Here is a 25,465-nt window from a genome sequence, read left to right as displayed (position 1 = left end):
AAAACGGATGCTCTGTGCTTTTGATACGATAATGTGATTAGGCCACTTTTGTCAAAAACATTAAATATCCCCTCCAGATGTATTTTAAACCCTTCACAATATTTTATATTTAATACAATTTGTATAAATGTTTTTTCCTCTAAATTGTTCAATAAAATACGGAAAATGGTTTAGCAGCATCTCTACACATGTACCCTAATTGTGAATGCAAGGATCTAATGCTAATTACTGTATATTTACCAGGAATTCCAAGTCTGCAACTTGTATTGTCAATGTCAATACCTACTCCGCTTTCTGTGTATGCTGAAGTTAAAGGTGTCAAGTTACCCTATTGGACAGAGAGTGTAAAGTACAGAAGTACAGAGAAGCTTTCCCTCCCCAGGGAACACTCTGGTGACAAGTTCTGCACAAATGACAATCTATAGTCAAAGGCATGCGTCCAAGAGGAGTTAGCCATAAAAAAAAACGATAGTAGTAACTTTTGTCTTCCTACAAATACAAGAATAATTAGATTATTCTGCTAGTGCTATTATATGCAGTGCAAAATAATGATCCAAATGGATTCCTGTTTACATGCAATCTCACTCACACCTACAGGCCTATCTATTTGTTAGCTATTGCACCGTACGCCTGGGTTAAAGCATATACACGTAGAGTGATCCGCTGTGTAATGTATAGATTCCAGAGCCATTTGAAACCATTTTGAAACGGCTCGAGGGAGGTGTTTGGAGGGTTATTTAGGTAAATTAAGCTGACGTTGTGTCGTGTTGGTCTCTCCAAGGTTTCCCCCTGGTCCTGTGACACCCTGTCCTGAAAGCACCCCTCTCCCTCCACAAGCGGTTGGACAGGTAATTGAAACATTAGTTTGCCTACGTACACAATTGTATTGGGCTACCGTGCACAAACATCTAGGGGAACACAGAGCACTTGACAATGACATCTTTTGTATTTATAAAATCAGGACGGAAAATTGACACCACAAGTGGCGAGGCCCAACGTTCCCAACTTCGGACCTGGATTTGTCAGCAGTAAGTTATCCATTTTCCAGGCTCGGTTTGGAAAAGTACTCCTAAACTGTTTGTTTTTATGCTGCCAAGATCAATAATAAACAAGCCATTGTCTCTCTCTCTCACAGACAACGCTCAGAAGGCTCAGTATGAGGAATGGCTCCAGGAGACGCAGCAACTGCTTCAGATGCAGCAGAAGTTTCTTGAAGAGAAGATCGGAGCTCACAGGAAGTCCAAGAAGGCCCTGTCGGCCAAGCAGAGGACGGCTAAGAAGGCAGGTCGGGATTTCCCAGAGGAGGACTCAGAGCAGCTCAAACATGTCACAGAGCAGCAGGGGGTCGTCCAGAAACAACTGGAGCAGGTAAACACTCGGCTATTGAGCGGTTTCTTCTTCTGTCCTTCTCTTCTCCTCCCGTTTCTTCTTCTGTTGCTCTATTTTCTTCCTCTGTCATTCTATTCTCCTCCCGTTTCTTCTTCTGTCCTACTATTCTCCTATTTCCTTTTCTGTCCTTTTGTACAGATCTGGAACAGTCGTCTCAATTTGGTTTGAACAAAGGGGCCGTCAGTTAGTTTCATACTTGATCCTGAAATTATCTATCTGTCAGATAGATGTCTTTTCATATTTCGTTATGTCTGGCAAACTTAATAGATACAGAATATAAAATACTACTATGAAAAAAGTATTTGATAGCATTAAGCAAAACCTTATTTCCTTTGTAGTTGATGATGGTGATGATGATGATAATAATAATAAAAAGGATGATGAACATTTTATAAAGCATTCCTCAAAACAAATTGTGTCGTCTGTCTTCTCTCTCAGATCCGTAAGCAGCAGAAGGAGCATGCAGAGCTGATCGAGGAGTACAGAGTGAAACAGCAGCAGAACAATATGCCGCCCTCTCTGATGCCAGGAATGCCACCGATGCAGGGTCCTGCTGGCATGGTGCCGGGTGGACCTCCGATGGTCCAGCCTCTCATGAACCCCATGATGCAAATGCAGCTCCATCCAGGCCAGCCAAACGCACCTCCGCGCATGCCCAGCGCCCCACCGGGCTGGCATCCCGGAGCTCCCATGCCCATGGGCGGCCCCGGAGCTCCCATGCCCATGGGCGGCCCCGGAGCTCCCATGCCCATGGGCGGCCCCGGAGCTCCCATACCCATGGGCGGCCCCGGCATGCCGCCTATCATGCCCCCTCAGCTGCCGATGGGCAATCCGGTCCAGGCTCATCCGATGCCGATGGGCAACCTACCTCCGCACCCACAGATGCCCGCGGAGCCCCAACCGCCGCAGGCTCAGCCGGGCGGGGGGGGGAAACCCGCGCAGTCGGGCGGATTGAAGTTCGACGACAACAACCCGTTCAGCGAGGGCTTCCAGGAGCGGGAGCGGAGGGAGCGGCTGAGGGAGCAGCAGGAGAGGCAGCGGGTGCAGCTCATGCAGGAGGTGGAGCGACAGAGGGCCCTGAAACAACGCATGGAGATGGAACAGCAAGGCATGCTGGGGCCAGACGGCGGCATGGCGCCCCTCTCTCAGATGCCCTTCTTCAACGCAGAGCTGCCTCAGGACTTCATGCAGCCTCAGAGGCCTCCACCACAGCAGCAGCAGCTTGGACCGATGTTCCCCCAGCAGCAAGGCATGCAGTCGAGGATGGGTTCTCCGCCCGGGGCTTTCATGCAGGGCGACAGGAGGACCATGATGGGTAATGGGATGATGCCCCAGGACATGGGGCCCGGTTTTGGGCCCGATAATCTTGCCATGCAGGCAGCTAACTTCCCCCAGGGTCAGCCCAGACCCCGTCGGTTCAGTGGACCGGGAATGATGCCTCAGATGCCAGGTGAATGTCCCCCTTTTGGGGCAGACTCGGCCACACCGCTGCCCTCCAACTTCCCTGGCTCAGGCCAGTCTCTGATCCAGCTCTACTCAAACATCATTCCAGACGAGAAAGGGAAAAAGAAGAGAAACCGCAAGAAGAAGAAGGACGATGACGCAGAATCAGTCAAAACCCCCTCCACCCCACACTCTGACCTCACAGCCCCTCTCACGCCCTGCGTGTCGGACACCTCCTCCACGCCAACCAGGAATGCCCATATCTTTGGTGACCAAGATCTCTCAAGGTCCCCCTTGCTAGGCCCTTTCACCCCCAGTCACTCTGAGTTGGAGAGGCAGCTGTCAGGGGGGCTAGGGGGACAGCCAGGCCTCTCCTCAGACACGGCCAGGACCCAGGCTCTAGGTGGACAGCCAAGCCTCGCCTCAGACACAGCCAGAACCCAGGCTCAGGAGCAGGACAGGATCCTCAGCAACATCAAGCTGGAGCAGACCGAGGCCAGCGAGTGCCACGGGCCCAGGGACGGCCCTGTACGCTCGGAAATGGGTTCTGTGAAACAGGAGGGAGGTAAAGGGGGCATGTCCCCCTTCCCTGCAGGGCAGAGCCCTTCCAACAAGGGCGAGGCCGGCAACGAGCTCCTTAAACACCTGCTGAAGAACAAGAGCACCCCTCCACCGGCACTCCCCCACCAGAGATCGGAGGAGGGTCTGCGTTCGGAGGAGGAGGAGTCTGCAGACTGCAAGGCCCTGCTGCTCAGGCAGAACTCTATGGACAGCAATGGGGTGAGTCTGTCGTCTCATGACTCGCATAGTAATAATACATTAGCTTCAGAGGTGATCACCACAGTGAGTCATAGAGATGCGAAGTTATTCAAATGCATGCCGTGTTCCATAGACAAATTGCAGTGACTCATAGTTGTCAGTGTTTGGATGACTCATCTGTCTCTCAAAGTGCTTTCTCCATTCTTATGCAACCCCTTCCCCCCCAAAGTGCTTTTTGCTTATTTTCTCTTCTATCTTTATTTTTCTGAAAATAACGCCACAATACTGCATGTTTCCATCACCCACAGGCTTACTCAGACGGTGCCCCAGACTTCCCCGGCCCTCTTATCCCTGAACAGGAGAAGAAGAAAGGGAGGAACAAGAGGGCTCCCAAGGGTGGCGAGAAACCTGCCTCGCGCTACAAGAAGAGAAAGAAGGAAGGCGAGGAGAAACATCTGATGCATTCCGGCCCCGACACCATAATGACGCAAATCAAACAGGTAGGATGTGGATGTTAATCACATTATGACTTTGTCCTCGTGAAGCAGGAAGGAAACTCCCCAGCCTCAGTTCTTTGGGAACTAGAGAGAGGACCTTGGTAACGTCCAGCATTGCGGTATAAAATCTTTCAGAATGCTAGAATGTATGATGTTGTTTATTTGTCAACTTTTATGTCACGTACACAGATTGTGTACATGTACTATGGCAGTGAAATGCTTGCATCAGTCTAATAATGCTTAATATAGTCTATAGTATGAATTTCAATCATGAAGATGTATATGAGCTTAGAAAGGTGGGTAAACTATTTCACAAAGAAAAAAGTGGGTAAACTGTACAGCTGTCCTCTTAGTCGATGAATCGGTTTATTCAACTAAAACTGTCAGTCAATTATTTGTTCCATTCATTCCATCTTGAATTCAAAGAATACACTCAGCAGACCTTGGCCAAGACTCTCCCCACTTTGCCATTACTATCACACAACATTTTACTGTGTAAAAGATCTGATTGGTACTATCAAAATAGTACATATTGATATGATCAGTGGGATATCACAAAGGGACAACACATTTCAAATGTCATAAAGGTCATTGGTCAGACAATCTGTTGAGTTTGTTTGTGGCTTTAGTTTTGAGAGAATAGTGTCACCATAAGGCAAAAGAAATTTAAAATAAAAGGTGTCAGACTTCATACAAGGTACGTCGTTCTATGGTACGTTGTCCATGAGAGGCCCCATCTCTGGGTATCATTTTTGTGACTGTACAACTAACTGATCAGGAGCTACACTCATTTTAAAATAGATATTTTGGTCTGATGGTGGCGCTAGAGTAGAGGTGGGAAACCATGGCTTTTCGATTGACCAGTCGATCGCAAGGGGCCTCTTGAGTTGATCTCTGGATGATTTGGAAATCCCAGACAAAGATATCCAATAGGCTTGCCGCGGTAGTCGTTTTACCAGTGTTACTCAGTGTTCAGGCATCCACCAAGTACATTATGATAACTGAGGAATTCGTCTTCATTCTTTCTTAACACATTGAGTGCCAACGACGAGATTAGTCGTGTTAACTCGCCATGCGTTGAGTGCCAATGACGAGTTTTCTAGTTTTTTTATCGTTATTTCTTTTTTTTTGTATTTTATTTTTTTATTATTTTTTAAACAAACACATAAACAAACATGACAACACACGATAAGATATACAAGCATTAGTTGACAGTGCACATCCAATGAAATCACATTTTTGTTAATTGTCATATATAGGATATACCCTTAATACCTGTTATCTAAAAACCTACACACATATGCTCCAGCTCGTACCCCCCCCTCCCGGACCCCCCATTGGATAATCCATCCATTTTCCCTCGCTCCCAACCAGACATTACCATTATATGCTAGCTTTTATTTTCTCCACCACTTCTAACCACAATGTCATTTTGGATTCATTGAGACACAAAATTCTTGCTGTAGATATTTCTTGATAGATCACATCGAGATATGTAATAATCCAGACCTTTCGGCAATTTTTTTCCGGTTGGAACCATCGTGATGCTATCAGCTTTTTAGCCACTGTGATACCCGATAAAACCAATCTCTTTAGCTGTGGATGTACTGCACACTCAAAAACATCATTCAGCAGTAATACAGAGGGGTGTACAGGTATATTCCAAGTTAAGAGATTTGATAATTGCTGGGTCACCTCTTTCCAGAATATCTTAACTGGTGGGCAGTCCCAGTACATGTGCATAAATGTCCCCTTGTCCCCATTTGTACATAAAGAGCATTTGGAGTCTTGTATAAGACCGATTTTTTCAGTCTTATAGGAGTCAAGTATGTCCTGTGAATATAGTTAAGATTGATTTGTTGATGGTCCGGGTTCCTTGATGTGAGTCAAACATTTGCCCAGGCTTCTTGCCAATCAAAATCACTTTCCAGGTCTGGTATATCCCTCCTCCAGACGGAGTCTAGGTGGAGGGTTTCATATGAGGACGTTAGTAATTGATGATAAAAATCTGAAACAAAACCTCTTGATGTCTCTCTTTCATAGAAGAATTTGTGGTATCTGTGGTGTTCAATTGGTTTCGTTAATGGAACACCTTGAGTCTTCAAACATAACAATAACTGTAAGTAAAAAAGATGTGTGGACTTGGTGAGATTACATTTCTGTATTTCTTCATAACTACAGAAACCCTGTTTGTTAAAAACATCCCCTAATGAGTGTATGCCTTGCTTTTCCCATATAGGGAATCTTATAGGTCGTTTTCCAATCAAGAGTGCATTGTTATTGAATAAGGGAGTATGATTGTGCCATTTAAGTGGGTTAGGATATTTCTTTTGTGTTTCACGCCATATCCGGATCGCATGAGTAATTATGGGGCCAAATTTCCGTTCGCAATGCTTGATTGGTAGTTTAGTGTATGCTATGTCCTTCAGTCTATGTGGGGCTACTATGTTTTCTTCTCATTTTCTCCAGGATACTAATGCTTGGGGATCAAACCATGTTGTCAATGGTCTTAATGTGTACGCCTTAAAATAGTGGAAAAAATCTGGAAATGCCATGGCACAGTCTGCTTTATTTCTCTGTGCGGTGGATCTTTTTATACGTGGTGGTTTGTTATTCCAAATAAATTTGTATGTGGAGGAGTGTAATCTTTTCCAGTAACCCTCTGGAGGGGGTAACGGTAGCATTGAGCTGAAGAAGTTGATTCTAGGTAGTACGTCCATCTTAACTATTGATATCCGTGCCTGTACTGAGTTTTTAAGTTTTGCCCACCTATCAAGGTCGTCTTTGATTTTGTTTTGGATTTTTGTGTAATTGTGCTTCACCGTTTGTCTTATGGTGGGGAATATTTCCACTCCCAAACATCTAAAATGTTTTACCATAGGTATCTCTCCTGGGAGGGTTATATCTTTTTTTGCAGGGGCGTTATGTGGAAGGAAAGCCGACTTCGGCCAATTTATCTTGAATCCCGATAAATCTCCAAAGTTCTCAATCAACTTGAGCAGATGAGGCAGTGTGGTGTTGGGGTTTTGCATGAACAGTATTACGTCGTCAGCATATAAACTAATTTTATGTTGTGTGCCCTTGATTACGATTGGTTCTATGGATTGGGATTGTCATATATTGTGCTAAAGGTTCTAATGATAGATCGAATAGTCCGGGACTAAGAGGGCAACCCTGTCTAGCTGAGCGTGATACCGGAAAGATTCCGGAGGTGATTATACCTGTTGTAATCATGGCCGATGGGTCTTTGTATACTACTTTAATCATATCAATGAAACCTTTACCTAACCCCATCTTCTCTAATACTGCCCATAGATACGACCATTCCAGCCTGTCAAAAGCTTTCATTGCATCCAGGGACAGCATCGCCTTAGGTATGGTGTCGTCCTTGTCGGCATCTAGTACGTGCAGTATTCGTCTTATGTTATCAGTGATCAGGCGGCCTCTTATGAAGCCAGTTTGGTCCGGATGAACTAAAGACGTCATATGCTTTTGTAATCTGATGGCTAATACCTTAGAGTACAGTTTGATATCGGTTCCGAGGAGGCTTAAGGGTCTGTAACTACCGCACTCGGTGGGGTCTTTGTCTTTTTTGAGAAGGACTGTTATGAGTGCAATATTGTCGTTCTTATGGAAGTTCCCCTCCTTGACTGAGTATAAGATCATATTTAGTAATAAGGGTCCAATTATGTCCCAACAAGAGAGGTACATTTCTGGTGGGATACCGTCTCTTCCAGGAGCCTTACCACTTTGCATTTCGGATATGGCCTTCTTGAGTTCCTCTAGTGTGATCGGTGTTTCTAACTGTTTAGCGTCATCCTCTGAAAGTTTAGGGAGAATAATTTGATTAAGATATGTGTCCATTTTGTTTTGATCGAAGGTCGTTTCTGATTTATATAAGTTGGAGTAGAATTCTTTGAATGTCACGTTTATTTTTTCCGGGTCTGTTTCAAGTACTTGTTGTGCTCTAATGGTAGTTATATCTGCAAATTTTGCATTAATTCTTAATCGCATGGCTAATAGGTGACTAGGTTTAGAACCTTGGGAGTACTGCTGTTGTCTTGTGCTACGTATTTGTATTTCCGATTGTTGTCTGTATATGGCATTGATCTCTTTTTTTTAGTACCTTAACTTGATTTTCTAGTCGAGTTGAGTTGTTGTATTGTAAAGAATTAAATAACGTTGAGTAAAGCGTTTCCAGTTCAGCCAGTTTTGTGCTTCGATTCTTGCGCATTTTGGAGGAAAAGCTATCAGTGAAATCCTTGATCATTCCCTTTACCGACATCCATATTATTCTGGGGTCTTGCACCGAGTTTGCATTCTCCCGTAGGAATACTATAAGAGCTTCTTTGAGTTGTGTAATGAATTCCTTGTTATTAAGCAGCATCGAGTTAAATCGCCATCTTGGGGCTTGGGAAGATAGTATACCAAATGTTCCTTTTAGGAGTAAATAACAGTGATCTGATAGTGCATTGGGTATCATTTCCACTTCATAGTTATCAAATAGTCTCGGGGATGCAAAGACATAATCTATTCTGGATAATGTGTTATGTCTCGCAGATCGACAAGAGTACTTTCGGGTCGTGGGATTAAGTGATCGCCATAATTCATTTACACCTGTAATCTTCGACCAATCCTTTAATGCATTAGATGAATTATTTTGTTCGCTGGAAAAGGCGAGGTAAGATTTGTCCATCCTTGGATTCCAAATGGCATTAAAATCCGCACCTATTATAAATGAGTAATCGGGAAGGTCTAACATTGCTTTGGTTAGTGTAGTGAAGAAACCCTCTTCGTACAAATTTGGGGCGTATACCGCTGCCAACGCTATTTTCCTGTTGTGTACAATCTTAGCTATAGTTATCCGACCATCTACATCAGACCATACTCCCTTTAATTCAATATTCAACGACTATGGCTACACCTCGAGTTCTCGTACCAAAAGAAGAGTGACTAATATTATGATATGTGTTGTCCGCTAACGTATCTATGTCTTTCTCTAGAATGTGCGTTTCGCTTAGCAGAGCAACGCTTTTGCGTTTGTGTTGGTTATTTATTCCCCCAGTGTTCCAGATCATTATATTCAAACTAGCCATAATCTATACATGTTGTTGTGTAGTTATTGGTAATGCTTCTTGAGTGCGAGGCAACAATAGATATACATCCAACTAGTGATGTCCCGTTGAGAGCCGAGCTTAAAAACATACATATATACAAATAAAAATCCCCTTTCCCCCCTCCCATCGAGAGTCGTACAGGATTGTGTCCCATAGACACATCCTACACTTATGACTCCCTCCCTTAGGCCACCGGATTACCCAAATTGAGCTTTGTAATCCTATTCTTCCTTTGCTAATTGCCATAGGATCTAAAACGTTCATTCTAATTCGATAGAATGTCGCTTTTGGTCTTGCGCCTTCCCATTAATGTACTAACAATAGTTTGAAAAATGAAAAATATACCTTCATTAATATATTCATTTGAACCTTCTACTAACTTATGTAGGAAACATCAGAAAAAAGGAAAAGAGTGGAGATAAACACTGACACCTTAAAATGAAAAAAGATAACAATGAAAGATAAAAAATAAAAAAGGAGTGGGAACTAAAATAAAACTCATCAGAGAAAAACAGAGAAAATAAAATTGAGTAAAGAGAAAAAAGAGAAAAACAGAGACTTTTAGAGCTACATTGTGCAAATCTCTAAATCAGTGGAGTAATTATTTAAAATATTAGAATAACCTTGTTGTGCTTATACATTTATTTTCTTTAAAGCCTAATTAAACTTCAGTCCTTGAATCCTATGCTTATTCACACCGGATGTTAGTGTTAAATTTACAGGCCTTCGTTGAAGGGGTGCATTATATTCTAGAAGGTTGTAGAATACTAGTAAATATGTAAACACTGCTGTTATGATCCAGAATGATCTTCCTACCCAGGGGTCATGACCTTCTTGTATTTTCCGGGATATTCCTTTGTGTCCCTGAGGCCTGAGCAGTCGAGAGAGGAGCCCAGAATGTTCCAGAATATTCATAATGTCAATGTTGGATTATTGTCTCCACAGAGACCAGAAGACTGTAAATATAATGCCTTACGAGCCATATTAAACATCTTGTGCCTTATTGTTGCCAGCGTGCATATCATCTGTTACTTTTGTTGAGCCGTGGTAAAGTCATTCTAATAAAATTACTAAAATACAAAGAAATAGAGATGAGTAAGCTTATCTGATTCGAGCCAGTGTTGCGTCCTGCCCGGGGGGACCTGATCCATGTAGCTTCATGTAATCTTCGGCGGCTTTAGGCGTGCGTATTCCCTGTCTAATACCGTCTTTTCCCATGATCGATAATAGTGCCGGGTAGTTAAGAATTGGCCTGAGACCACTCTTGAACATTCTCTGCATCACATCCTTGTAGGGGAAACGCTGAGCGATGGCCTCCTTACATAGATCTTCGTAGATAGCTATTGAATTTTCACCATATTTCAGTTTCCCCCTTTGATTGCGCGCTGCTCTAATGATGGCGTCTCTTATTACCGTCTTACGCAGGGTAACAATGATAACTCTCGGACTGTTACCTCTTTGGCCTCGTGTACCGACTCTGTAACATTGGTCCACTGTCGGCGCTGTGGGAAGGTTGTTATTACCTAAAATATCTACTAACACTGTTGGAAAGCTGTCGTCTGTGCATTTGACTGATTCATCCAGTCCCACGATGCGGATATTATTTCGCCTGTAGTAACGTTGGGTCTCGAGCTGCCTCTCCATTGCTTTCTCTTCGACTTCTTGTATTTTCTTCCGACATTCTTCCTCCACCTGTTTTATCTCCGTCGATAATTCTGTTAATCCATCGTTGAGGTTCTTCTCGTTCACTTGGACCCTCTGTGTAATTTCTATCACCGTATTCTCCACTGCCGTGATTCGCCCGGCCTGTACAGCGGCTGCTTCCATAACCAGTTCGAATTTAGCATCGATGTGTGCTTTGACACGTCGGTATTTTTACACGTCGTTACCGTTGTGTCGTCAACTGCTGTCTCCCTCTCGGGGCCAGTCGTCGTTGGTCCCGGTATATTCTCTACTATAGTCCCCCCATCGGGGCTAGTCTCCAACGGTACTGCTGCTGCGTCAGCTGTGCCCTTCGAACGTGTCAAAATCGGCGCCGTTGGAGGGTTTTTCTTTCCACTCTTTTTCTTATCATTAGTATCCATGTTGAGTCTTTCTGTCTTTTGATATAGTTAGTAGAAGGTCTTATCAATACATACGATGTGGTTTAATCTCTTTTGGTATTGTTCAAATAAGGTTTTTAAACGAAATTAACGTTGACGGGAGCGGAGCTATAACCAAACGCATATCGCTTCACATTGCGTTCAAACCGGAAGCCATCGTTATTTCTTTTATTAGCAATATCCATAAATTTTTCCATCCAGCCTGACGTTATCATTGGGAATGGGTCTGAGCTCGAAAATGGCAAATACCGCTGCCTATTGTCTCCCGGATGGTATTGCACATCATTGGATTGGATTGGGTGGGCATGTGCATCAGAAAAAAATTCCGGTCCAGGGTTTTCCCTTCTTTGGCAAGCAGTATCTGTTAGCACATTCACTGGGAGGCTGGGAGCAGCTTTCGATTATGTGTTTTGGACTATAACGTTGGATCAATAAACACGATCAATATTTGGAATGGCGATCAGGAATTGGATTAATCTTTTTGCAGAACATCTGATGTGAGGTAAGGACTCTATTTTACCAGTATTGGGTTAATCAGATGTTTTTTTCTCAGCCATCGCTGTGTGTGTGTGTGTGTGTGTGTGTGTGTGTGTGTGTGTGTGTGTGTGTGTGTGTGTGTGTGTGTGTGTGTGTGTGTGTGTGTGTGTGTGTGTGTGTGTGTGTGTGTGTGTGTGTGTGTGTGTGTGTGTGTGTGTGTGTGTGTGTGTGTGTGTGTGTGTGTGTGTGTGTGTGTGTGTGTGTGTGTGTGTGTGTGTGTGTGTGTGTGTGTGTGTGTGTGTGAGAGAGAGAGAGAGAGAGTGAGAGTGATACTTTTCTCCCCAGATAGTCAGAATGTATTTACATTGTATTATTGATATTAAATTATTGACAACATTATATGTTTGCATTATTCTGTTTAACAGCTTATAATAACACCTAAAAGCAGTGGTTATTGTCACTCTGGCGATGGTAGATCTCTCCAGCCTGTGAAAAGGGAAAAGTATATCTTGTACCCAAAAAGGTTGCCGACCCCGGCGCTACAGAAAAGGACATGGGGTCACCAAAATCCATAGGTTTTTTCCTCATGGGATCATGAATGTGCAAAGCAAATTCCATGGCAATATGGTCATTACCTTTTGAGATATCTTGTTCACAGACAGATGAAACAGACAAACGGGGGTAAAAGCATAACCTCCTTGATGTAGATAATGAGTCATTTCCAGAAAGATAAATAACCACAGTAAGCATAATTGCATGCAGGAAAGACAATTTTATAGATTTGTCGATTAGTTAACAAAGTCACATGAGTTATTAGTTGACTAAGAATATCTTTAGTAGAGGACAGCCCTTGTAAACTGACATCAAGGTGGGTTCAGCTTCCACTGCATTTCTGGTAGCATCCTTATGAATCGGAGGCCCAGCTTGGAATCAGTGTGCCTGCTATATTGCGATGATAGCCTGAGACAGCAGTACTAATTACCGCTGAATGGAATAGCATCCCCACCAGTTTGCAGGCACCATTTCATGTATCATAAGCATATTACTGTAATTATGGACTTGAAAATGATACTGCTGGGTGACAGTTATACACCCAGGCATTAGTAGCGGTTATTGTACAGAAAAATGGAGGGAGAATTATGATGATGTTGTAACCCTCTCTGTGCTGCTTATTAATTTTAAACAAACTGTGAGGAGAATCACTAGAGAGCTGTACTATAATGTATTTCAATATAATCTGTCACATTAAAGTACAGTACACCATAGTTTGAGAAAAATTTAAAAGCATTTAGAAATAAATATATTAATTGAAACATTTATTATAGCCTAGTTCTCACAGGAAGGATATGGATACAGTTTCTGTGTTCTGTTGGGGGGAATCTTTGAGGAATAATTGCTGTCACATTTTCATTCCTCTCTGGAAAGAATAAATAGACAGAATGCAACATTTTGGCTGTTGGATCCTAAAACTATTGTACAAGCAGTGTTTCCCCCAGGATTCTTTTCAGGGGGGGGGGGGGGGGGTAGGCCCCCCGAAACGGTTGAGTGTGCCAGTAACCATGATGAGCACCCCCCCCCCCCCCCCCCCCCCCCAGTAAACTAGCCCAGTTCAAAACTTAGTAGTAGTAGTAAACCAAATCATAAAATTTCATAATATGAGACTCTATAAGCAATGGATTTGTGTGTTCATAGTAACCAGCCTTGAACAGGTTTCGAATGGCCCGCTTTTGCAGTAAGACTATTGGATTTACTGTATTTTTAAATGTCGACCCCCATACTTCCACACAGTAAGATATGTAAGGAAGTATAAGTGAGCAGTAAATGATGTGCAAGGCTTTGTAGTTTAATATATCCTTTATACAATATTGCTACTGACTTAGATATTTTCCTTGAATATAATTAACATGTTGTTTCCATGTAAATTTCTGGTCAATAACTACCCCTAGAAATTTTATCTCAAACTCTTTCTATTTTTAACTCGATATCCCCCTCTATTTCTTTTCGATTACCAAAAACTAGAGCTGGGCATAGATAAATTTTTTTAATCTAGATTAATCTACCTGCAATCCTGGAATTAATCTAGATTAATCTAGATTAAAATGGCTCAACAAAAAAAAAGTCTGCCGAAGGCATTCAAAATATGTGTTCTACCCAAATAATGACCAGAAGTAAGTCCTTATTTTTTCTTTCCTCCTTACGTTTCTCAGGCCAGGTGGCCCATTACACCATGAGCCAATCTCCCGTTTCCAAAATGCATTACAGACTGTTTGAAAAAGCTGTTTTGCTATGATTGGTAATGAAATATCAAAATAATGTTCAATAAGATGTACTTGTGTTTAATAAATTGTTTTATTCAGAAGTTAACACAAATAAATAATATTACCAGTACAGAACAGTACAGTATCTAGCACACTCTCAGGAGCAAAACAGAAAGAAGCATTTCAAACTTGAACTTGAACTAAGTGACATGGCTAGCCCCTTCCGTGACTGCGATGTGCAAGCCAGGGGCTGGCTTTTTAACATCGCAGTCACGGAAGGGGCTATGACATGGCTTGACTCAATCAGTCCAATCTCTATTTCTCCTTCTTCCACCAGTCACTCAGGCAGACCAGCTTGTTCACATTGGCTGGTGACAAACTAGCTCTCCTCTTCTGCACAATATGGCCTGATAAAGAGAACAGTCTCTCGCAGACTGGCTACTCACACACACTGCTGCAGAAGCAGGTTTCTCAACAAATTAAATGTCCCGGGCCCCATTACAGTCAGAAATATGGGAACTACTTTGTCCTCTTCAATTCCATTAGCTATAATGAAGTAATCAAAACGCTCAGTGTAACAGTTCCATAACTCCACATTGTCATCAAACGGTCCAATATTTCCAATAACCCAAGCCATTTCTGTTGTAAACACTCACGATAGTCCAGTCGATCCTTCCTTTAGTGTGTAAAGTGGATTTCCTCTTCTTGTAGATGTTTCGAAGCTGCCGGGCCACGACGTGAGCTAACATGCTAACTCGCTAAGCTAACATGGTAAACAAAGGTCCAGAGTCGGCGACGGACTTCTCTTGCATTGCGCAGATTCAGACGTCTTCATCGCCGAATTGTGTTATATTTCATTTCAACCTTTATTTAAAATCGTAAGCATCTGAGGTTTCCCTCATTTACAGAAACGACGATTGTACAGTACATAATAAAAACAATATTCACAGAAATTTAAACACCAGAGTAAAACAAATTAAAAACGTTTAAAAATTATTTTTAAATATCAACTAAAACAGTTACAGGTAGTCACACAATGGTCTGAAATCATACATTTAAACATTCCAAGGGAAGGGAGAACCTCCAATTTTAGCGTGAGTTGAAGGACATTCCATGAGTTAGAGGCATCAAAGGAAAAGGCTGACTTCCCTAACTCAGAACAAACTTGAGGAACCCTAAGAACCATCCAGTCATTCGATCGAGTTGAATAGGTTCCAATATTCCAATTTAACAGTGAGGAGATATAAACAGGTTGTTTACCAATAAGGGCTTTAAAAATAAATAAATACCAGTGTTTGTTGCGCCTTTCTGCAAGAGAAGGCCAACCCACCCTATCATACAGGACACAATGGTGAGTATCATATCTGTCACCAGTTATAAATCTGAGAGCTGAGTGATATGCAGAATCCAGAGGTTTAAGAATTGATGCCGCAGCATGCCTATAAATTACATCACCATAGTCCAAAACTGATAAGAAGACTGATTCCACAATTCTTTTTCTACTAAATAGAGGAAAATTGGATCTGTTTCTGTACAGGAAACCAATTTTCTGTCGCAGTTTAGTGGCAAGATTTTCCACATGGAACTTAAATGTTAATTTCTCGTCGAGCCACAGGCCAAGATATTTATACTCAGTGACTCTCTCTATACAAGAGCCACTGACAGTAGATATCCTCACATCATCAAGGTTAATATTCCTTGCTCTTGAAAATAACATAAACTTTGTCTTACTAGCATTAAGAACCAATTTAAGACTAGTAAGGGCGTCCTGTAGAGCATAAAAGGAAAGTTGCAATTTCTCAAAGGTCAGCTGTACAGAGTCTGCAATACAGTACACAATGGACCTGTCTCAAAACCCTGCCCTCTTTTCTTGATCCTCCAATCACAGCTGTCGCTTACCTCTGACTTCCTCGTACAAACAAAGTTTGTACGAGGAAGTCCGAGGTAAGCGACAGCTGTGATTGGAGGATCAAGAAAAGGGGCAGGGTTTGAGATAGGTCTATTGCATGACATCCATACGAAGAAGAAACAATATCATTAATATAAATTGTAAAAAGGACAGGACCCAAAACTGAACCTTGTGGCACACCTTTAGTCATGGCCAAGAATTCAGATTGTGCTTGACCTAACTTCACACACTGCCGCCTAGAAGATAGATAATCCTGAAACCAGACACAGGCATTATCATCCAACCCAATGTTAGATAGTTTCTTTAGAAGTAAGTAGTGATCAACTGTATCAAATGCTTTTGATAAGTCAACAAAGAGGGCAGCACAATGTTTCTTCTTATCTAATGCTGAAATAATGTCATTTGTAACCAAAGTGATGGCTGATGTTGTACTATGTTTGGCTCTAAAACCAGATTGTTGAGAGCTAAGTATGGAGTTAGTTGAAAGGTAAAATTTGAGTTGTTTACTTACTAGTGTTTCCAGGACTTTAGCTAAGCAAGGTAGCCTGGAGATAGGACGATAATTATCTAAGTTATCCCTATCACCTCCTGAGGACTTCTTAACCTCACCTGTATAACAATGATTACCGGACCACTACTTTAGTTATTATTATTCAGACTACAGCTCATGTACATACGTGCAATCACTTCCGGGTAACACCGCACTACGGCAAGTATTTAAGGACAATACATCACACTCCCAGACACAACTTTGAGAATTAGATTAACGGCGTCAATTATATTATCACGCGATATTAGTCTTGCGTTAACGCAGCACGTTAATGCCGTTAACGGCCCAGCTCTACCAAAAACCATAAATTTAGTTTTCTTAATATTGAGAGACAATTTATTAACATCAAACCAAGTTTTGAGAATTTCAAGCTCTCTTTCAATATCAAACAAAAGTTCCTTTAAATTACTTCCTGAGCAATATAAATTTGTATCATCTGCAAAAATAACAAACTTTAACAGTTCAGCAACATTGCACATATCATTAATATAAAGTATAAAACGTTTTGGACCTATCACAGATCCCTGGGGTACTCCACAGGTGACCTTCCTAAATCCTGACACAGTGTCATTAATTTGCACACATTGCTGTCTGTTTTCCAAGTAGCTCTTCAGCCAAGAGTTAGCTATACCTCGTATCCCATACTTCTCCAGTTTTCTCACGAATATGCTGTGATCTATTGTATCAAAAGCCTTCTGTAGCTCAATATAAATACCAATAGAACACTCGTCATTGTCAACTGCTTTAGTTATTTCTTCTACCATCTCCATCACTGCATATGTAGTAGTTCTATTTTCCCTAAACCCATACTGATGTTCACTCAGTATTTTGTATTTGCCAATGAAAAGATCCAGTTGTTTCACAAATAATTTCTCTAATATTTTTGAAAATTGAGGAAGTAGAGACACTGGTCTATAATTGTCCATTTGATGCTTATCTCCATTTTTTAATATTGGTATTACCTTTGCTGATTTCATATTATTAGGAAAAACACCTCTTTGAAAAGACAGATTGCATATATAGGTCAAAGGTTTTACAATAGACTCAATTACTTCTTTAATAATTACCATGTCAATGGAGTTTATAGGTAGGTGATACTGCCATCTATCGAGATTCGATCATCATTTCAATTCCAATTCACACAGCGCTCACACAAGAAGGGTCCAGCTGACTGTTTACAATCATAATAAAAGAAAAACGTTTTTGGCGGCGAACAGTTGGCGTTGAAAAACGAGTACTAGTTTTTGGCGTTCAATGAGTTAAAAGAAATCAGAAAAAAGGTTCATGCTTCTCCCCATCTCTGGCTGACTATTGTGATACATGATGGTTAGGCCTTTGTGTTTTCCTCAGTGATGGATTCTCTTTCGTCGGTCAGCAGCGTTTTGTACTTGCTGAAGCTTCTCTCTGTATAATAATTTTTTAAGTTTAAATATCAACATTATCTGGCCATCCTCAGTAAATATTATCAAACTCCTCTGACCTCATCTGGTCTTTCCGGGTTAACTCGCCAACCGTTCAGCGCCAGACCCGAGTATAGTCGGGTTTTCATCGTTATTTCTTTTATCCGATATTTTTATTAATTTCTCTCACGCGGACCTCGGGGTTACCATAGGGAACCACTCTGAGATCGCTAGAGTGCAATACCGGCCGCATCCTTGTAGGTGGCAGTATCGCCCACCCTTCGAAACCTTTTTTTCACACCCGGTGTTACGTTTAATTCACTCCGGGCACAGGTCAGGCGAGTCTAGCGGTTCACTCGATGATATTGAAACGCGTCCAATGCCCCTGATGCATGTGTTGTGGTGGATTATGTTGGCGACACGATGGACACCAATACTGGAAATCGCGATCAGACAATTGGAATATTCTTTTTGGGGTACCTCCTAGTGAAGGTAAGGACTATATGGCATCAATCCTGCTTTGATCCAACCATGATTTCACATAGATTGCAACAACCATGTGTAACGTACTCCAGAACGTATGCCGTTGGTGACGATCAAAGCATCAAAAAACTACCCCCCCCCCCCCCCCCCCCCCCTTTTATGCATTTGCTCCATAGCGCCATTTTCTGGAATTAGCCAGGATCACTCTGAAACTATACTTATATTCACCACGGTATAACACGCAAACGTATACATGAAGAAGAAAAATCTTTTTCACATATTGAACGATGGATAGTTGATGTCAAATGAGCCATAGTATTCTATCCATAGCTATAATATAGAATATAGATATAGCCCTGCAAACACTGCCATGCATTCCTATCTCTTAGAGTGGTGGCGCAGTAGGAACAAAGATGGACTAGGCCTGTGGCGCTGAATGAGTTAAGCAGACTTAATGATTTTAGAATATCATTAAGTCAACTATCCCATTTGTTTTTATAGTGTAACGTTTGGCTACTTGAAGGAGAGAGAGAAACTGAGATGCATTACGCATGATGCTAGTCCGTGTCTTGCGGAGTGCACACTGTGCTCTGTTGTCTCGGAATGGATTTGGTAGCTTTTTTCTGCATCTCCGTAGACCGTGCTGTTTTAAAGTCGTAGTGAAGATTGATTTATATGAAAACCGATTTATGTATAATTTAGCTAGCTCGCTAACTTTACTGGGATTAAAGCAAGCTTAAAAATAAAAATCTTTCAGGAGGGCGGGGGGTCGCGTTGGCGGGGCGGGCCGCCCCTTCAAGGCAATGGTAGGGGAAACACTGACAAGTATTCCACTGATTCCAAACAGTTCAAATAACATTCCAGAGAGTGAGCAGCTAGAAACCAAATAACTAACACTCTTGATTTAATGAGGAAATCTTATTTGGATAATGAGAGGGACATGTTCTTTGTGGTCTCATAATTGCTTGATCTATTCCATCCAAATTAGCTTTATTTCCTAGAGGTGTTAAAGGTTTTGAATAAAGAAAGAGTGCCTGTATCCCAACAAAATAACTAGGTATGGTCACAGTATTCATACAGTCTTTCTCCAGTGCATTGTCAATGAAACAACTCTAATTGGAAATAAGTTCATATGGTCTTAACACATTGAGTGCCAAGCCCCTTCCGGGAAGTGACCCCTTCCTTGCCGTCCATTAACCCCATGTAAACGTAGTTGTAGTTTGTAGAGCTAAACCTATATTTTATAGTATAGCTATGGGTCTATACCGTTTTGAATATGAATATAGTTTGGGTGCTTCTGAGTCATTCCAGGGAAAAGACGCGAAAACTGCGTTTTTGTGTAATTCAATAAACATGTTGTAATTTTTCGCCTGATTATCGGATCTTCCTGAAATCAACGCTAGATCATAATTATTATCCTTCCTCGTGCAAGCATGCAATGTGGTTTAGACCGGCACTAACCCGTTTCTAACGGGGTGCAATAATCAAATCAAATCAAATCAAATTTATTTATAAGGCCCGACAACACACGTTAATGTCCCCATGGGCCGTACAAGTCTTCTTTAAACAAGTCAAGAAGAAAACATAACAATAAGTCAAGAACAGAACAAGAACACCATGAGGTCCAACAAATTTTAAATAAATGCAAATAAATGAAAGAATAATGGCAGAAGCCGTTAGAGGGCGGTATAAGACCGTCTGCCAGCTCAGACACATTCAGTACAGCATGCACAAGGTGCCCCGCTGAATTATGAATGGCAATAGCGAATAAAAGAAATACCGTGAGAAAAACGTAGATCTACATTTCCGGCACTCAACGATCGGGCGACAGAAACGTAGTTCTACGTTTTCGACAACCAAAATGTTAAAGATCCCCTCCAGATGTATTTGAAACCCTTAAACATGGTCTATATTGAATAACAATTTGTATAAATATGTTTTTTCCACGAAATTGTTCATTAAACTACTGAAAATTGCTTAGAATCATCTCTACACCTTTACCTCCTTTGAGAATACAAGGATCTATGATTATGTAAATTGGCAACAGGCACCCATTGATATTTACCAGGAATTCCATGTCAACAGCTTATTATTCTTTCAAGACATCTTTCAAGACCTACTTAGCTTTCAGTGTATGCTGAAGATTATGGTGTCAAGTTACCACATATTGGCTCATGAGCAGTCTGACCTACTAGTGACATCACACATGCAACTCCGATTTCAGGGAAGTACAGACGAGCTCTCCCTCTCCCGGCGGAGAATGTGGAAAAAGTCGCTCTGGTGACAAGTTCTTCTTTTTTTTTTAAGATATTTTTATTGTTTTTTTCCCTTTTTACCCAAACAACAAACGACAAAAAGACATTGAAATTAAAAGATTGACATTGAAATACGAATGAGAAAAAATATATAATAGAAATTACAAAAATATAAAGCAACACTAACAAGCACAAAGTGTTCTGTATAGAGGCCAGAGGCTTATTACAAAAATGCAAAAGGAAAAGAAATTAAATAAAAATGTATGAACAGGCATGACTTTGAATAAATGTAACTCACATCTTGGGTATGTAATACAGATACACTAATTAAGTAAATGATGAATGAAATTACAATAAACAAACTGAGCCCCACACACACATTCACACACACAAGCTGCATCTACGTATTTAACTACTGGGAGTAGCTGGGGTGGGATCTAGCATCTAGTCAGTGTCCGCTCGACAGGTAAAGGAGAGCTCCGATAGATCCAGCATGTCAGTTCACACAGGAAGGAGAGACCCCTTGGACACCAGGTCAGCTCACCCAAAAAGGAGAGGCCTGACAGACATAACAGTACAGTTCGGCCTGGGAAGGAGAAGCCCAGCAACCCAGACTATATTATTTGAGAGAGCAGGTTAATATCGGGATCAGCCAGGAGGCCGACGCTGTAGTTCGTTAACATGGCTTATAAAGGGCTGCCATATGTTGTAAAATGTTGTACTTGAACCTCTGATAGTGTATTTTATTTTCTCAAGTTTGAGAAAGAACATGACACTATTGAGCCATTGTGCTATAGAAGGACTGTTGGCGGATTTCCAGTCTAACAATATAATGCGTCTCGCTAAGAGATGTGAATGCGATAATTGTTTTTTTGTTTAGAGTTAAGAGCTAGTGTCTCAGTAGGGGTTCCAAAGATTGCTATCAGTGAACATGGCAACAGATCTAAATGAAGTACTGTGGACAAAGTGTCGAAAATACCACTCCAGTAGGTGTGGAGTTCTGGACATGTAAAGAACATGTGACTAAGATTGCAGGGTGTGTTATGACACCTGCTGCATTTATCCTCCACCTCCGGGTATATCTCGGAGAGCCTGGATTTGGAGAAATGAACTCTATGTAGTACTTTGAGTTGTATGAGGCTGAGACGAGCACAGGACGTAGTGGTGTGTATTCTCTCTATGGCCTCATCCCACCAGTCATTATTAAACTCCATCCCCAGCTCCCGTTCCCATTTGGTTTTAGCTTTGGTTGAACCACTGTCGTTGAATGACATAAGGTTATCATAGATCCTTGAGATAGATGCTCTTTGGTGTGTATTTGATGTGAGTAGGTCAGTCCAAGGCTGTTTTGGGGGGAGTAAAGGAAAGGAGGGGAAAATGGTAGCTGTACAGTGTCTCAGCTGAAAGTATCTAAAAAGATGGGATGGGGGGAGTCCAAAGGAGGATGACAAGTGAGAAAAGCTGCAGAACACCCCATCCACATATAGGTCCTTAAATGTCTTAATACCTTTATTGTGCCACTGAGAAAAGTTCAGTCTGTAGAATGGGGGGGGGGGGGGGGGGGGGGGGGGGGGGGGGCAGATGGTTTTTACATATTGGGGCCATTGTGGATGCAGAACAGAACTTAAAATGGCATCTAAGTTGCTGCCAGATCCTTAAAGTATTAAGAACCACTGCCCTATCTGTAAACTGGCTAGGTTTAAAAGGCAGAGAAGAATAGATAAGGGCAGGTAGGGAAGATGAAGAGCAGTAGCAAGACTCTAACCTACACCAGGGAGTGTTAGGAGACTCAAGCCAGTAGTTGACCTTGTGAATGTGTGCAGACCAGTAGTACAGGTGAAAAATGGGCAGTGACAAGTTCTGCACAAATAACTATCTGTATAGTTAAAGTCTGCCTCCAAGAGGAGTTAAACGTAAAAAACACATGTTTGAGTGGATTACAACTTAAATTACATTAAGATATGTGTAGACTTAAGGCGTTTCTTTACGCTATCGTTTCGACTGGGAAATCTACAAGACGGTAGATTTCACAGTCTAAAGTAAAGACGTTTAACCCTTTCACTACCACACTACCAAAGGGTTAACCCTCTCACTGTGACAATACAGAAGGTTAACCCTTTCACAACCACACTACAGAAGGTTAACCGTCAAGCGGCTTTATAGAGACAAAGAAAAGAAAAGTCCAGTAAGTGTCTTGTTAATGACATCACAGATCAGGAGTCTTGTTTTCTTACTCATTATGTTTCTCTTTTCATTATGTTCACAAATCTAGACTAAACTTCTCAAGAATATACAGTAGCAATAACACAATGCAGTTTTGCACTTGAATTTAGCTTAAACGAAACCAAAGCCTACACACTAAGCTTTAAAAGTCCAGGCGTAGTGTAACAAACCAGCTTTAATTAGAAATTCACTGTAATAGCTGTAAAATTAGAAACAAAGCACTCACTTTAAACACAAGAGCTGCCAGTACGCCCGAGGAGAACACATACAAGTAATCCCCAGAGTATCTTTAATTGTCGTGGTGTGATTTGTGTTCACATATTTGGTAATCATCCAGCTTGGCAGGAAGGTTCTGCTAGGACAGGGGTTCCCAACCTTTTTTTAGCTGGCGACCCCATATTGAGGTTGGAAAATTCTGTCTGGAAAGTATGATGTTATTGATGTTTACTGCATGATGGATGATGCATAAACAACTTTTCTTTCCTTAGTGGGATATAAATCAATCTCCTCTTCAGTTACAAATAGTAATCCGATATTATAAGTAGTATTGTTGTTGTTGTTGTTGTTGCCTCTTATTTACATTATTCGTATGGGTGCATGGTGGGCACATTAACCCATTCTCTGCCACGCTTATATCCATCGCTGTTTGATCTCTGCCAGCACTGTAAGTCTATGGAGATGTTCACCTTCTTTGCAGGGCTATAACTTTTTAAATTGTATTGCTAAATTGACATTACTATGGCCCATTCAACATCGATTAACTATCGTTCAGGATGTAGGAACGTTTTACCTTTTCATTCACACATTCATACGAAAATACAGTCTAGAGTATAAATATGTTTTTATCGTTTTCTGCAGTATTTCCCAGAACATGAGATATAGGGGGGGGGGGGGTCGTTTATAATTCCGTGATAGTCGTTAGATGCTTCATGTATTATGGGTGATATATTGATCAGAGCAGTTTGTATCGAAAATGATAAACAAAAATGCTGAAACTCACGTCAGTCTCCTCGTACCGTTGGGCGATGAGAGTGGAGCAAACGGATCCCAGTTATGTGGTGGGGATCTAGGCGATCCATTTCCGGTTTGTATATTACTAATACACGCCCAAATCATGTAGATTATTGAGGCAAAGATCCATATCCACGGTGTGTGTATTGAGTCCTGCGACGATAAACGAGTGGCCGGACGGAATAGGGAGACGCACCGGGATCACAAGAGATCCACTTCCGGTTGCAACTCGCCGATCAGCCACCAGGTGGCAGTATTGAAGCGTTGCAGAGTTGTGCTGGCTCACACAGCATCCGACAAGGCTCCGTGAGTGAAATATGAATACCATGGCGAAAATATGAAATTATGATCAGAATCACGTCGTACGCCGTTATTGGCAGAATTCGCATGAACTTGAAACCCGTTGTACGACGTTATTGGCGGGGAAAGGGTTAAGGGCTAGATCCACAAAGAATGGATTGCACGGAGCAAGTTGCACCCTTACTTAGAATTCTTGAGCCGTACTGTATTGTACCCATTGTGCAATCTGTTAATAAAATGTTCATTCAATCAATCAATCAATCTGCACAGTGATTGATTGAATGAAAATGTTATTAACAGATTGCAGAATGGGTACAATACAGTACAGCTCAATACACACAATTGTTAAGGGGATGCAGACCAGAGAAAGACTTTTGTCTTGTTTACATCAGGGTCCCCCATTTTCAATTCATAATGAATTGTAAGTAAGGGTACAACTTGCTCTGTGCAATCCATTCTTTGTGGATCTAGCACTCAGTCGCTAGAGGTTGGGAAAAGCCTGTTCTAGAACAATCCTCATCCTTGCTTCAGGGTTTTCATATAAGGAGGGTTTGGTCAATGGTCACCGGTTTGAAGTAAACAACCACTGCATTGCTGACTGGGACCATCATTCTAAATGCGTCATTCACTTCAATAGAATCCTGGGCCCTCATTCATCAACGTGTCTTACGCACAGATATGTGCTTAACCTGTGCGTACAACCATTTCTAAGCAAAGAGTGGGATTCATCAATTTCAACTTGAACTTGACACACTGGTCAGGTGTCATTGCAATGCGTTTTTTATTCTTTCTTATACAGTAAAAAGGGGGAAGAACACTATATCGTGGGTGTTCATATGACTTGTATTCTGCTTACAGCTTCGAAATTCCACTTGTTTAGTTTAACGTAAAGCCTTTTAAATATAATCAAAACGTTCCCGTGTTTCTGAGGTCTGTGCGCAAAATAATAACGAGTTGAGCTACGCGGAGCGCAGTCAGTCAGTACACCCCGTATATTCCGATAACGCTATATAAACCATGCTGCATTCATTCTGAGAGAAAGATCTATTATTCCAAATGCTATTTATAGGGTTTTGACCATAATTACACTACTGTTGCTATTTTACAATGAACTATAATGAATTACGGTTCATACAGAACATGCCAGTGTTGAAACTAATGCACAGAAGCTCATTTCCTTGTTGTAATAATATATTCTACCACTGGGCGTCAGCTAAGTGTGCTCCGAGCTGTGCGTACACATAAGCACGAAGTCAAGTTCAAGTTGAAATTGATGAATCCCACTCTTTGCT

At 41.7% G+C, this 25,465-nt stretch overlaps 1 protein-coding gene across 1 annotated transcript in view; it reads left to right on the top strand.

The window, feature by feature from the left end:
• kmt2cb (lysine (K)-specific methyltransferase 2Cb) overlaps positions 1-25,465 on the top strand; it is a gene marked incomplete at its 5' end in the record, with an annotated part of 190,869 nt that overhangs the window by 142,060 nt on the left and 23,344 nt on the right. Inside the window, 5 exons of the mRNA XM_084326982.1 lie at positions 782-848; positions 962-1,028; positions 1,136-1,368; positions 1,828-3,612; positions 3,900-4,091. Coding sequence (XP_084183108.1) covers positions 782-848; positions 962-1,028; positions 1,136-1,368; positions 1,828-3,612; positions 3,900-4,091 — 2,344 coding nt within the window. The remainder of the gene's footprint in view (positions 1-781; positions 849-961; positions 1,029-1,135; positions 1,369-1,827; positions 3,613-3,899; positions 4,092-25,465) is intronic.

The sequence above is a fragment of the Notolepis coatsorum genome (assembly GCF_963971535.1).
Source record: "Notolepis coatsorum genome assembly, chromosome: 13".
NCBI classification, from domain to species: domain Eukaryota; kingdom Metazoa; phylum Chordata; class Actinopteri; order Aulopiformes; family Paralepididae; genus Notolepis; species Notolepis coatsorum.
The sequence above is the reverse complement of the archived record's forward strand: the minus strand, read 5'-3'. Positions and strand labels throughout refer to the sequence as shown.